Genomic DNA, 13,436 nt, shown 5'->3' on the forward strand with positions numbered 1-13,436 from the left:
GAGAGAGAGAGAGAGAGAGTTGGTCTTCCTCCTCTCCCGCCCGGTTAATGAGTAGCTGGGGGTGGGGGGGACAAGAAGGCGCGAATGCGGTTGAGCGCACTCTGTCGTATACTCATTTTATCTTGTCTCCGGCACAACGAAATGGCGCGCTGCTGTTGCTCAGTTCTCCTGCAGGCAGCACGCCGCGTAGATTGCGGTACTGTGGCCGGAGGGCCTTTATTCAACAGCCCATCCGAAGGCCCCTGTGTCTGTGGCGTCCTTAAGCGAAACAAAGATGAGGTTTCCGATGCGAATCCCAGATGCTTCATGTCGCTGAGAGTGCGACGAAAAACAATTAGCGAATAAAAAGAGGGGGAAGTCATTGCGAGAGAAACGTGACTGCACGAGGAAGGAAGGATGCGTCGTCGAGACTGGTTCGAAATGGATGCCTGGAAGTGTCTCTTACACGGCCCTGATATCGTTCTTCTCCGTGCAATTTCGCGTTCCCCCAGCGCAGCCTTTTGCTTTAGAGAATCTTCTGGCTTCTTACGGCAAAATGCCGCCCTCCCTCCCCTCCTCTCTCCGTGCGCGTATTGTCGCCGCCATCCTCGCTTCTTACCTTAGGAACTACCCTTCTTGACATAAAAATTGTAACAGCGCAAACACATGCGACCACAAAGTAACAAGGACGACACACGAAAGACACGAGCGTTACTTTGTGGTTGCATGTGTTTGCGCTGTTACAATTTTTATGTCAAGTATGCACCAACTGGCAAAGAAAGAAGTTTTAATGAACTAGCCTTCATGCCGCGCTTTTCGCATATAACGTGACGCGCAGTACTTGGACTAACTAGTGAGGGTGTGCGGGAACAGCTGATGCGCGAAATGGAGGGAGCGGAATCCCTCGTGCAGTACGGTCTACAGTTCAATGGGACACCAAATGAGTATGCATCAACAGACTCACACGTGCTCGCTGTGACGCGTTAGCTAGTCCTCTAATGACAATGTTGAGGCCTTCGCGTCAAAACTGTGCCTAACGCATACCATAACCCGATTCTCTATGTAATTTAGACGCCGGACGTCAAGCAGCGGACTTTCTCGTGCAGTGGAGAACGAGGCACATATGCCCGTGTCTCCTGCGGTCCTCGTTTCTCACCCCCCCCCCCCCCCCCATCCCCCCACCGCCCACCCCACATGAGCGCGCAAAATCTTGGGGTAATCGCGATTCCGCTTTGTCGTCGAAGGACGCAGGCGCGGGTCGGGGTGCTGCAGCAGCAGCGAGCGAATGGCCCATCGTCGTCGGCTCCGGCGCACTCGGGACCGGCCGCGCAGCGGCGAAGGACCCGCCGAAGGAAACGGCGTGGCGATGCCCGGCAGCGATAGCGAGGTCTCTCTCCCACGAACGCGGCGGCGGTTCCCCTTTTCTGGTGAACGGCGCGGTGGCGGCTGCTGCTGCTCGTCCGGGGAGATAAGGGACACGCACCGCTCGGAGACGCCACCAGATGCGCGCGCTGCACAGCTTTTGGGAAAGATGAGCTTGCAAAAACGGCGGCTGCTTGCTCAAAAGGAGGAGCAGAAGGGCCGGGGGTTTGGGGGGGAGGGTGGCTACGCAAGGCCAGACGCAATTTCCTATACCGGTGCGTCCTCTGCCTCGCGAGGGTGCACGTCGGGACGACTGGACGGTGCGCGTCGCCCTGGCGCTTCGATATCTGGCCATCGTGCGGTCGTGACAGCTCATTGTGCTATGCACAGAGGCTACCAATGCGCAGTTCGTCGAACGTTCCGGATTTGCTCCCCGTTTCACACGGTCTAGCTGTTGCCGCGCTGTGAACATAGGTGGTGTCCAAACCGCACCTATATAGCGCCGTCCCGGCGGTGTTATTCCGGACACGCAGTAATCCTAGCATATCGTCGATTTTTCCATCTTGCCAACTCTGATCGGTCCCGTAGCGTTGTCATGATCCCTCTAATTGGTTGAAAACGCCAACACAGCAGGGTTGCACTGTGTCCAGGATAGCCCCGGCTTTCTCGCGTATGTATTGCGAAACTGCCACATGAGATGTGGTATGACAAACGGTACAATGTTTCAGAATCTAAGTGGTTGCTCATTGGCCCGTTCTATCTCCATACGCGCACGAGCAACGACTGTGAAAAAAAAAAAAGAAAACCTGTCTTGTGATTTCAGCAGTACACCGCTCCCGTGATAGCGTCGCATACACAGTTTCATACTTGCGAGACTCGTAATTTGCGTCCGTAAGTTCTGCAACGATCAGAGCGTTTTGCTGCCCAGTCATTCAAGTGGAGGTTACTCAGCTGCAAGCAATAAGGCCCCAAGGTTACCCGGTTGGTGTTGAAGCCTACTACTGTTCGCCGCTGATCATCGAGCCACTAAACGTCCGCGGCAAGTCCCGGGAAAAGTATGACTCCACATTCCGTCCACTTTCGTTACTCTGTGTTATACATGTCATGGCTTATCTCTGATTTCGGCAGGCGCGATGAGTTGGTCGAGATTCATCAGGCTCCTCGCTTCGTCGGCACAAACGGACCCACGGCGAAATGGTTCCGATGTATTGTTCTCTCTCACAATACGTCATTCCGCGAACAATGCCGCCTGTATCGTATAGGTGTACGTGCTCTGCTTTTCAGTCGACCTGTGAAGCCATGCCGCGCACCTCTCTCTCCTTCCGATCGCAATTTAGGACGGCCCCGGCCGCTCGCGCTCCACCGCCCTGCTGTATTTACAGAATCGCCGACGAGAAGGCCCCTCCTCTTCGCTTCGCCTGCTGTGCGTAGTGTCCATACAGTGGCGCCAGAGTGCTTTCTACGCTCATTGTTTACGAAAAACTCTCATTTAAAGGTATATACCGCTTACGCGTGCTTCCAGTTATACCTGAAACACCGCTGCCGCTGCGTGTCTATAAGCTCGTGGCCTAACAGTCGTCCTTCAGCCTTCCAATCGTTCGAGTGTTGACGTTACATCGCCGTTATACCCACAAAGGCGTTCCCAACCCCTGCCTCGGTGCAAACCGCGCGGACACAAAATGCCGTCAGCGTCGACCGCGTTGTTGACAAAGGGTTCGCTCTCCCTCCACTTCGCATCTGTTGTGGGCGTTGAGTGCTTATACGACGTGGTACCAGTATATAGCCACTTCCACCCCTTTCAATGCCGGTTGTTTGTTCCCCGTTACGGGGACAAACCGTTCGGCACGAACTGGCATCTCTATATCCCGTGCTGCTGCCGTGTCAGTGTGTCACGGTTTTGTCGATTGTCGTTCCGCTGCCCAGGTCGGCACGCGCCCAAGGTCCCGTTGTGCCAACAAGACTCGAGAGGGGTTGCTCCCGGCGGGGAGGCCGCGAGTAGTGGGGTGCGGTGGGCGGGCGGGCGCGCCGCTGCTCTTCTCGCAGCGGGGAGCGACTCGACACCCCCCGGCCTCCCCCCGACACGACGACGCCGTCTCGCCGCCGCCGACGCCGACACGGGCTGCGGGCAATTTACGATGTGCGGCGGCTTCGCGGCGCTGGCTCGTCTCTGCACCCCCCCCCCCCCCCTCTCGCACACACACACACCATTTTCCATGCGTGTGTCGACGACGTGCGTGGACCCATCAGCCCCGGTCGATGACGGGCTGTCAGTCGCGATGGTGACGCACACGCACGGCACAGACCGCGTTCCTCCTGCCAAACGTTTTGTGGATGGAGGCTGTCTGCGTTTGTGCGAACGCGTGGGAATGGTCCCGCAGCTTCTGCTGACGGTCCTTCCCCCTTTCAGGTATCTTGCGAGTGCGCTGACCGACGAATGCGTTGATGCGATACCTTTTCTGTGATTGCGTTTATCTTTCTTCTTTCTTTTAGTAGGACAGTGTCCCGAGTCAAACTAGCCCGAGAAAATGTGTTCAATGCTCGGTCGTTCTTTCACTGCATCGAAACGAACCCGAGATGCGCAAAACTATTAACGGCGCGATTTTAAAGGCCGATTAATCTAATTTTATGGCATCTAATTTTATGTTGTACAAGGTTATCCACGTTATTAAGGACGAAACTGGTCTTACACAACATGATTACTGTTTACGGCTTCATCTCTCACCAATATAGTCGCGAAAACACAGCGTTCAATACAACTCGTCAGTTACACATATATACTGTAGCGCGCTTCGAATTTCTGTGCGCACGCGCTCGCGAATGCGTGCGTGCGTGTGTGCATGCATGCATGTGGTCGGGTGTTTGTGTGTGTCTAACGAGCACACGAGTTGTGCGTGTAGGAGCGCTCTGACACGCGCTCTTTCTTCCGGGTTTCGTTCTCGCAGGGAAGCAGATCACGTGCGCCTGCACGACGCAACACTGCCGCGACCAGGGCACGAGCCGCTGCAACACGACGTCCATGTGCTACACGCAGTACCTGCAGAGCCGCGACCCCAACACGGATCCGATCACGCGCGGCTGCATCAACAGCCGCACGCCGCTGCTGTGCGAGAACCGGCGACCCGCGGTGCACTCGGCCGCCCGGTGGCCGCAGCTCGTCTGCTGCAGCAGCAACCTCTGCAACGAGGGCATCCTGCCGCCGCCGCCGCACGGAGGTACACGCGCTCGTCTCAGAAACTTGGGAATGACGCGGCGAAGCTGTGGCGTCGTCGCGCTGCAGAAGCGCGAGAAAGCGTCGTTTCTCGGCTCCCCGAAAATAGACACTGCTCAATTCGCGCTTGTTTTAAGCTGGAGGATCCGGGAACAAACGGAAGACAGTCAGTGTTGCACGAGAGCTCACTGGTGTGGTGGTCATCGCGGGAAGAACGACACACAGACTCACGTACGGTGGTAGTTATTTTCCCCCTTGTCTATATGTACTAATCTCGCTACATTGAACCCCTTCGAGAAGAGAAACATTTAGTTAAGCGTCTATACTAAAATAAGGGATAAAGTTCACCACTCGGTGTTAAACTTGAATTTTTTTTCGCGTAGCTCTTCCGCGTTTTCGTATCTGCGAAACCGTCGCAAATGAGAGGCTGCGCTGATTCAGTGTCTGCTCCAAGAAACCGAAACCGAAAGTTCCGTCAAGTTCTACGTGCGGTAATTACTTGGAGCAGTAACAAGCCTACAGAAGTGCGTAGATCTCTGCCTCCGTAACTTTCCCGTGATCGCCATAGAAAGTTGACCGCCGCTATCCAGCACCCTGCACCTGGCGACAACTTTCCGTGGCAGCACGGTCAAGGCTACGTGCTTCGGCTCCGTAGCCTTGGTCGTGCTGTCACAGAAAGTTGTCGCCAGCTGTAGGTCGCAGCCACTGCAGCCAGTTGATCTACAGTTGATTCCGTGCGAGTTGTGATGTTTCGTCGGTGGATTCCAGTCAAACAGCTGGACGATAAAATTTGTAGCACACTTACCCGATAGCGAACACGGACTTATCATGTAACGAGACAAGTAAAGCTGCTTGCAGCCGAACAGTGGAATATGCCCGATGGGGACAAAAAGAGAAGCCGAAGTTCTGCGGCGATGATATGCGGATTTTGCCTTGACGAGCGGTAGGAGGCAGTAGTCTATACACCCCGCCTACGGTGACTTTCCCGACACTTCGTAACAAAGCGCAAACAGAGAAGGGACCAAGTGAAACAGACGAACAACTGCTGATGGTTTGTCTCCTTCACTTTGTCACTTCGTCCCTTGTCTGCTCGTACTTCGTGGATGAATGTACACCAGCTTGCCCCGGTTTCGGTTCTTCTCCGATATATTTCTCGAAAACGCGTGCCAGAGAACAAACAGCTGAAACTATAGAAAAGCGATAGTCTTCTTCACTTGTGCTTGACTTGCCCGCGTCAAGCGAGCCATTTGTAACGGCCGGTTCGGATTCTCATTCAAGCCCATCTGCATTGAGCCCTTAGGGCTTGATCGAAGCGCGGAGCGTGAGTGCGCGCATGCACAGCGCGGGCTCGCTCTCTTGAGGTTGACGGGCCGCAGTGCTTGATCCGGGTTGAATCCGTTCCGCATTCTCGCCCGAAAGTGCCAGTGCGGCAGCCGGCTTCAAATGTCTTCTCCGCGCGTTCCCTGCAGAGACGGCATCTTCGTGGCCCGCGCTTCGACCCGACGCAAGCAGCAGCGGCCTGGGCGACGGCGCGCCCGCTTCCACCGAGTTGCCGCAGCAGCCGCCCAACGACGACGTCGGCGACGACCGCCTGCTGAGCCCCGTGCACGTGGCGGTGCTGTCGGTGGGCGCCTGCGCGCTGTTCGCCGTGGCCCTCCTCGTGATCGTGGCCCTCGTGCGGCGCCACGCGGGACTGCTGGGCGCGCGCTACGTGCGTGGCAACTACATCAAAGGTCGCCGGCAGAGCGCCTCCGACGACGGCACGCCAAATGGTGGCACCTACGACAACAAGATGGCCGTCGTCTCCTGATCGGGGCCCGTTGCCTCAGTGTGTGTGTGTGTGTGTGTTCGTGCGCGTGCACCTCTCAACGCGCCATCACCAGGGAGACTCGTTTTCTTAGTGCACTCTGGTGGGGCGGACGCTCGAACTTGGGACCGCACGGTGCGCGCGAGTTAGGTGGAGGAGTCGTCGAATGGCACCGCTGTTGGGACACTCGTGAGGAGCCGGCGAGGTATCCGGGAGACCACGTGCAGAGCCAGCCAAGCTGTTATGGTGACATTTGGAAGTGTGGAGGTCTGACCTCTACCAGAAACAATCCTGCGGGTTCGCACTTCGGCCGGGAGAGGCCTAAACGCTGACCCATGCTTTTCGTGCGGCAGCGAAAGTTGTCCTAAGAGTCAGTGCCTTCGCCGAAAACATTGCAGCGTCGTGTGTTTCGCGCCCGAGCGACCGCTCTTGCGATTGTGGACCAGTTTAGCTCGAGGTCGTGCGATCCGTGACCCTCGCGAGCAGCGCGTATCTGGGTAACCCAACTGTACAAAAGCGGAACGTGCTTTTGTGAAAGACAAGTTGCGTCCGGTTGCGTGCCCGCTGGCTTGCAGGTAGACTGCACCGCCGGCACTTGCGAGGGCAGGGGAACTTTTCGTAGCGGATCTGGTCGCGACGTCCTGTTGATTCCGAGAAAATCCGGGACCCCGCAGGGTAGGCGTGACGTCCCCGCGGCCCTACGTTGACCGTGTAGTGTAACACTGCGATTGAGCGCACGGCGATGACCTTCGGAACGGGCGTTCCCGATCGCGATCGCTCCCGTGACCGTTTCCTGTTCGCCAGTCGCAGCCAAGAATGCGCGCCTGCCTGTTCGTTAACTGCCAGCCGTCGAACTCTCGCGGGTCACGATCGGGAGCAGGATTTCTAGTACCGGCCTTCGTAGTAATCGACACCTTATCCGATTAGGCAGTTTGTTAAACGCTCATATGCCATTGAAATAAGTTTTCGTCGGCACCTTCACCCATGCACTTGTCACGGCAAAGTGGCCAATCGCATTGAGGCCAAATAGTCGGTAGATGATATGGTGGGCCACTGTTTAAAACTGGAGCTGTATAAGTTACTGGTTTTCATCGGACAAATTGTCACTCTGAGAAACGTATGCAAGTTCGCTGGTTCCGAAGATGTAGGTTCTGCTGTAGGAAGCGTTGGCGTTAAATGATTGCCGAATGGAGATGCGACGAATGACGTGGTGTCGCGTAAAGCTAATGAACGCAAATATTCCTATATAACTTATGCAAAACTATCTTATATAAGGAAATATAACGTACTAGGCGATATTCTCGAGCGAAGGGAAAGGACCATGTACAAAGTGCAGACTCATACTTCATTTATTAGACGGACAGTCTACGTTAAAAAAAAAAAAATCTCAGCACCATGCTAATTATGCACATCCAATACTACAGCCACGAAAGGGGCGCGTATTCAGGGATCAACTTACTAATCGTTTCGCCATCATTCGTAGCGTTAGTAAGTTGGGCGTACAAATACAAACGCACGAGAAATAATGTTACACTTGTTGCTTTCACCAACGAGCCAGAGTGTTGCTGCCTTTTTTGAACCGCGGGAGTACCACGACTTTTGTCGCGTTCTCCAAGATCACATGTTCCCGATCGTTGGTTGTGTGCTTCGTGCCCCCTGTTCACTTGTTGTTCTCCGTGTTGTTGTTGACCGTACAGTGTTGTTGTACACACGTCCTCCAGTGTACAGCGAAAGTGTTCCTCTCGGAAGTGGGACGCGCACGCACAGTTTTACGCTCTCAATTTGTGCACTGTAAATATCGCCTAATGGGCGCTCCGCCAACTTTTTCTCACCTACGCTATACCTGACCAGCCACCCCCGCCTTAGTCGCTGTGATAGGGGGTTTGTTGCTGGGATCGCTGCTGAAATACTGCCGAGAACAAGGGACGCAAATTCTGCAGGCATTCGTTCGAGATTCGGTTCGTTTCTGGTTCTTCATAAGGTCGCATTCAGATCTGCGTTAAACTATACCGTGGGCAGCGTATTGAAGGTGTGCGTTTGTCTCGCTAAAACCGGCAGCCTTAAAAAAAAGAAAAGGAAAGGACCTTATTATCGAGAGGATATTGGTGCCCCGTTAGTCTCTCGATGAAATAGCACAACTTATCAAATGGGGCTGAGGCATGCCCCAAATAATCCCAGCTCCTGATTTTTGTACAAAAGACACCAAAATGTGCCTCGTTGATCGTGCCTTTTCAAGAGCTTCGCGCGAATTTGCTGTCATTGTTTGAACCTGATCGTCATTTCTAGCGAGAATGGACCGAAAAAGAAGGTTTTGATGCCTGCAGAATGTGTCCCGAATACGCGGATCCCTACGCATGGGTGCGCAGTGAGGTCGCACGCCCGTCTTATGGCTGGCCTCTTCCTAACTTTTCTCTCGAGAAACACAAGAGCAATGTTTTGCTGCCTTTAAGTGGCCTCGCTCTTGCCTTAGCCAAACAAATGGTGTCACCTGTAGGCTGCCAGTTTTAGCACTGCCTTCTTGTCAGCTGTGCCTTCTCTGGCTTCTAGACAAAGACACGGATGGTCTGCAATACAGCGCCATTGTACGCCTTTACGGCCTGCTGGAGGCCCGTGTCCGAAATCACGTCGAGTGTTCTTTACTAGTTGCCAGTTCCAATGACCGTACCTTTTCTGTAAGGCAGGTTGCACACGACGGATGAAAGTGCAGACTCCGCGAACGGACAGCCCACCACGTTACCATGAAACCAGTCCGCGCGGCGAAAGAAAAATAGAGCTGCAGAAGGGGAAGAGGGGGCAGACATTACGTCAGGATATCGCATCGTCTGCTCATGCGCCAGCTTATCGAGCACGGCTCTTCACTCATGACAGTTGCAAAACGGTAAATTGACTGCACGCCACCAGTAACCGACAATACGGAAACTTCGCTTCGACGCGGCGCCACCAATCGTCTTTTGAAAGGGGATCGATTCGGCAAACTCGGTTGCCAGAAAGGTACGAATTGGAAATGCTGTTTATTTGGCGTTGCGTAATGTGCTTTTCGCCAGTCACTGTGGCCATTTTCTGAAACACGGAGAATTTCGCAACTTTTTCATGACTGGAGAGCTCTGCCCTTGGATGGTTTACGGGGGACCACGACCGGAGCAGACCTCTGCTTTCTACCACGGCCGTCGGAGGGCGCGCTGGGGCCTGAAGCTGTAAACCAGCGCGTCTGCTACGTACTGCGCACCGCCGTAGACTGCCGTCTGCATCTTGCTAACGAAAGAAAGGGTTCGGTCGAGCAGAAGGCAAAACGAGCACCCGTTCCTCGTTGCGGGCACACACTCCATGCTCGGGTACCGCGGCGCGCAGTTGGAACGCGACCGCCGCTGCGCCCCGTTCCAACTGGGCTCCGCTTCCAGTCTGCGAAGCCAAGGCCGCAGCAGACGTTTATACATTCCCAGATATCTCGCACACGTCCGCTGCTGCCAACGGACTTCTTTACTTTCCGGGCGCGCGAAGACGTGTTCAAAGTGCCTGCGCGCGGTTTCGCTTAAGGCCTGTTGCAGAGGGGTGCGCGAGAGACGGTAGTTTACCAACCAGCACCAGTGATATCGCTGCACCCGTCTTGCATTGCATTGCCATGGCCAACAGGCCGGTGCCTTCGCGCCTTGTTCTTCATTTCTTTTCTCATTTTCGTTGCGTCTTCATTTTTGCGGCTTGTACTTGAAGACTAACTTTCTCGTTTCTATCGTCGCGGTGTTTTTGAGATGTTTACTCGTTGCATCATCCATTCCTGTGCCTTACTTTCACTTTACCTTCCTTTTTTTCCCTGCAAACCTGCGTCGGTGCGGTACTTGACTAGAGTTGTATGAATCTCGCTGTTTCGTTGTGTCGCAGGACGGAGTCTCCCTGCTCCGTCAAACGCGTTTTTCCGCCGAGAACCCACACGCAAAGTGTTGCCGTGCCAAACTTTGAGTGGCTGCTGTGCTTAATGATTGCAGTGTGAAGTTGCCGGAGGGGTGGAGGGGAAGGGGGAGCAGTATTTGTCACTCGCACAGAGAAAGCTCTTGGCGACCGCTACCCAACACGCTCGATACACACGTCGCAGACTGCTCTGTTAGAGAAGGAGACGTTCTTCGTCGTTATTCGTATTTAAGTTTATTTTTTACAGAGAAACTTGAGGGCAAAGGACAATAAGGCACACGCCTGTACTCAACTAGGTTACTAAATCCTGTACATACTGATAAGAACATCAATTTTTCTCTTCAACATTGCTTAGTCTAGTGTTTTTTATGCGGCTACTCGAAGCTGTCCGGATATTTGGATAATCGGAGAGAACATCGGGAGTGCGATCCCGTCATGGCGCCACTGGCTGTCTCCAGGGGTGTTGTCAGGATACCATACACAGCTTGGAGAGTCGCTTCTCATACGTAGGTGAAACACATGTATACAAACACTCACAGCAGCTTGCCGTAAGAGAGAATGCCTGCCAATTATTTGATCATTGATTGGTACCAATCTTAGTCGCGGTGCAAAAACATTTATTTCTTAGAAAGCAGCGACAATGTTAAACTTTATCCTGCCTAAAATACTAATCGTGCGCACCCTCTAACAGTGGACCATCATGTATGCCTTGCCGAGGCGGGTCGGCGTTTGCTGTCTTTTAAGTGCCAGTGAGCGCTGTTTGATAGATGTAAGTATGCTTGAGCTCTGATGAGTGAACACGCACGCTTTGCATGTGGGTTCGTCGCGTGTGACTCAAAAATCTCCCCCATGTTGCACTCGAAACGATCGTCTAGTTTGCTGTCACTTCGGCGCGAACGGGTTCCCCGCACTATCACTGTTTTTTCTCAAGTCATGTGTTTTTTTTTTCTTGCACAGAATTGTTGTCCTAACTTATTTATTTATGCTCTTATTATTGAGTTATCATTATTTGACTATATATTAGTAGTATATAAAGAGAGATGCTATTCTATTGATCGACATGTCTCAGTTAATTCAATGTGTCTTTTCTTTGTTGATTGACGGTGGCGTGGTTGTACATAAGAGTGATATATACATATGTGCGTTTGCGAGTTTTCGTTTTTTTTTGTACAAATGTCTATATGCACAGTTGCCAAGATGAATGAAACACCATTGTATAAAAAAAGAAATTGTTGTCCGTATGGTTATTTCGACCGAGGTATACGTTGGCGAGACACAATGTTGTGGCAAGAGCCATGTTTTCTGCCCTGAATTTCTCCAGCACATACAGGGAACTTCCCATCCTCAAAGCAACACGTGATGTTTTACTAGCGACTACAGCTGGGACGAAGAGCTGTTTGTAAAATAAAGTTAATTCTCTCTCTCTCTGCTTACAAAAGCTGAGTTGTCAGCGTTTAGTATTACAAGCAGAAATGGCGTTCGTATAGAATTCATCGACCTTTTTCTTTCTTCTGATTCTGTAGAGAACAGAGCCATTAATCAGCACATCTGTACCGGAGTAGTATACGTGTACTGTGCTATAAATATACTATATACAGAGGAACGGCACACCGGGACAAGACGTATTCGAAATTTCCATTGCCACTAGCGACTAAAAGCGACTGAAGGCGACCGATGCTCACACCCGCAAGCCCGGGCCAGCGCGATCTGCAAGTCGCAATCCCGGAGATAATCGTGGTGGTGGTGGTGGTCAATTGTAGCAACAGGCGGGTTTAGCCTGGCGATCAAGGCCGGCTATTGCTCCGCCTGAGCGTCTCTTACAATACCGCCGAAAGGGTTTCACCACATGACCATCAAACCAGTCTTTCTTAAGAATTCGATAAGGAGACGTGAAGTTTCTTTGCGGGCTATAACTGATTCCTCGGGAGATATAAGGCGGTGCAGGCACGCATGCGGAAGGTCCTTTTTTTTGCAGATTCTTCAGGAGAGCGTCCCTTTCATCTTGGAATTTCCGGCAGGACCACAAAAAGTGTTCAGTGTCTCCTGTCTCGTTGCATGCCGTACAGTTCGTGCGCACATCGCCGGTTTCGCGTTCAAGCAACAGCCATGGATTTTAATTCGAGCGTAGAGGAAGACGTCACTGTGCTGACGTGCGGTGCCGTGCGTGGTGTCAGCTTTGGCAGCCCAGAAGCCTGCGAAGAAAAATCGATACTGCTGGATCGCTTTTGCCGCCGTTCGCGACGAGTGGCCGGCCACGCAAGCCGCCTCCTGCCCGAACTCCGCGCGGTTGACGAGGAGTAATGTCTAGAGTAAGTTATAATTTATAGTTCGCGTTCCGTGGGAATCTGCGCATAATTTTTGTGCTTTCTTCTTGCTACGTTTCCTGCGAATGCTACCGCGTACATTCAACACGTTGCTGCTGGAGCTGCTGCGGCTGTAAGAGTTGGGGACGGGCATGAAACAAGTGGTAGCTGGCCCATGCCGTCGTCCGACTCATCCACGCTAAGGACGTTGTTGAAGGGAGGGACTTGTTCTAATCGAGAACGAGGAATATGGGATTTATTTACAAAATCTACATGAAGGGTGGAAAATGTTACATTTCATCAGTCTAGCATGACTGAAAAGAAAGCACGAAGCCCACAGCACACGACTTGACGAGCAGCCGAAGACTGCTGCTTAACAACCCTCTGTCCTCCCTACATCCCTAGGTGAGGGAAAACTGTTCAACCTTCGTCCACTGGGAGCGTCCAAAGCCATCATAGTCGAACCGCCTTTGAGGCGGAGGGTTCATACACTCACTTCCGCACTTTAGTTTCACTGAACGCACCGAGGGGAGCGGGTCCTCGTAGACATGGGTTATCACGCTTGACCCCAGCCGGCGCCTTTTGATTGCAGAGCGGACTCCTCAGGTACACTGTAAAATAATTTACACCCTTAAAAGTGAAAAAAACTGTAAATTTGTCTAACTCACACCCATAGGGTGTGATTTGTATAACCGACACCCTCAGGGTGTGAGTTATAGACACATTTACACCCATTTTCACATTTAAGGGTGTAAATTATTTTACTGTGTAGGCGCCGCGACTGTCAGCAGACTGTGACGAATTCAGGGGCCTGTGAAAACGCGCCGCAAAACACCCTTTTCCAGGAGCTCTCTTGCTCCAAGTAAACCGTGAA

At 52.8% G+C, this 13,436-nt stretch overlaps 1 protein-coding gene across 1 annotated transcript in view; it reads left to right on the top strand.

The window, feature by feature from the left end:
* The window catches only part of LOC126541699 (uncharacterized), a 30,775-nt gene extending 19,287 nt beyond the window's left edge, over window positions 1-11,488 (top strand). The window contains exons 2-3 of the mRNA XM_050188587.2: window positions 4,284-4,553; window positions 6,019-11,488. Of these exons, the coding sequence (XP_050044544.1) occupies window positions 4,284-4,553; window positions 6,019-6,359 (611 nt within the window). The 3' untranslated portion in view covers window positions 6,360-11,488. The remainder of the gene's footprint in view (window positions 1-4,283; window positions 4,554-6,018) is intronic.
* Window positions 11,489-13,436: the final 1,948 nt, after the last annotated feature.

The sequence above is a fragment of the Dermacentor andersoni genome, chromosome 2 (assembly GCF_023375885.2).
Source record: "Dermacentor andersoni chromosome 2, qqDerAnde1_hic_scaffold, whole genome shotgun sequence".
NCBI classification, from domain to species: domain Eukaryota; kingdom Metazoa; phylum Arthropoda; class Arachnida; order Ixodida; family Ixodidae; genus Dermacentor; species Dermacentor andersoni.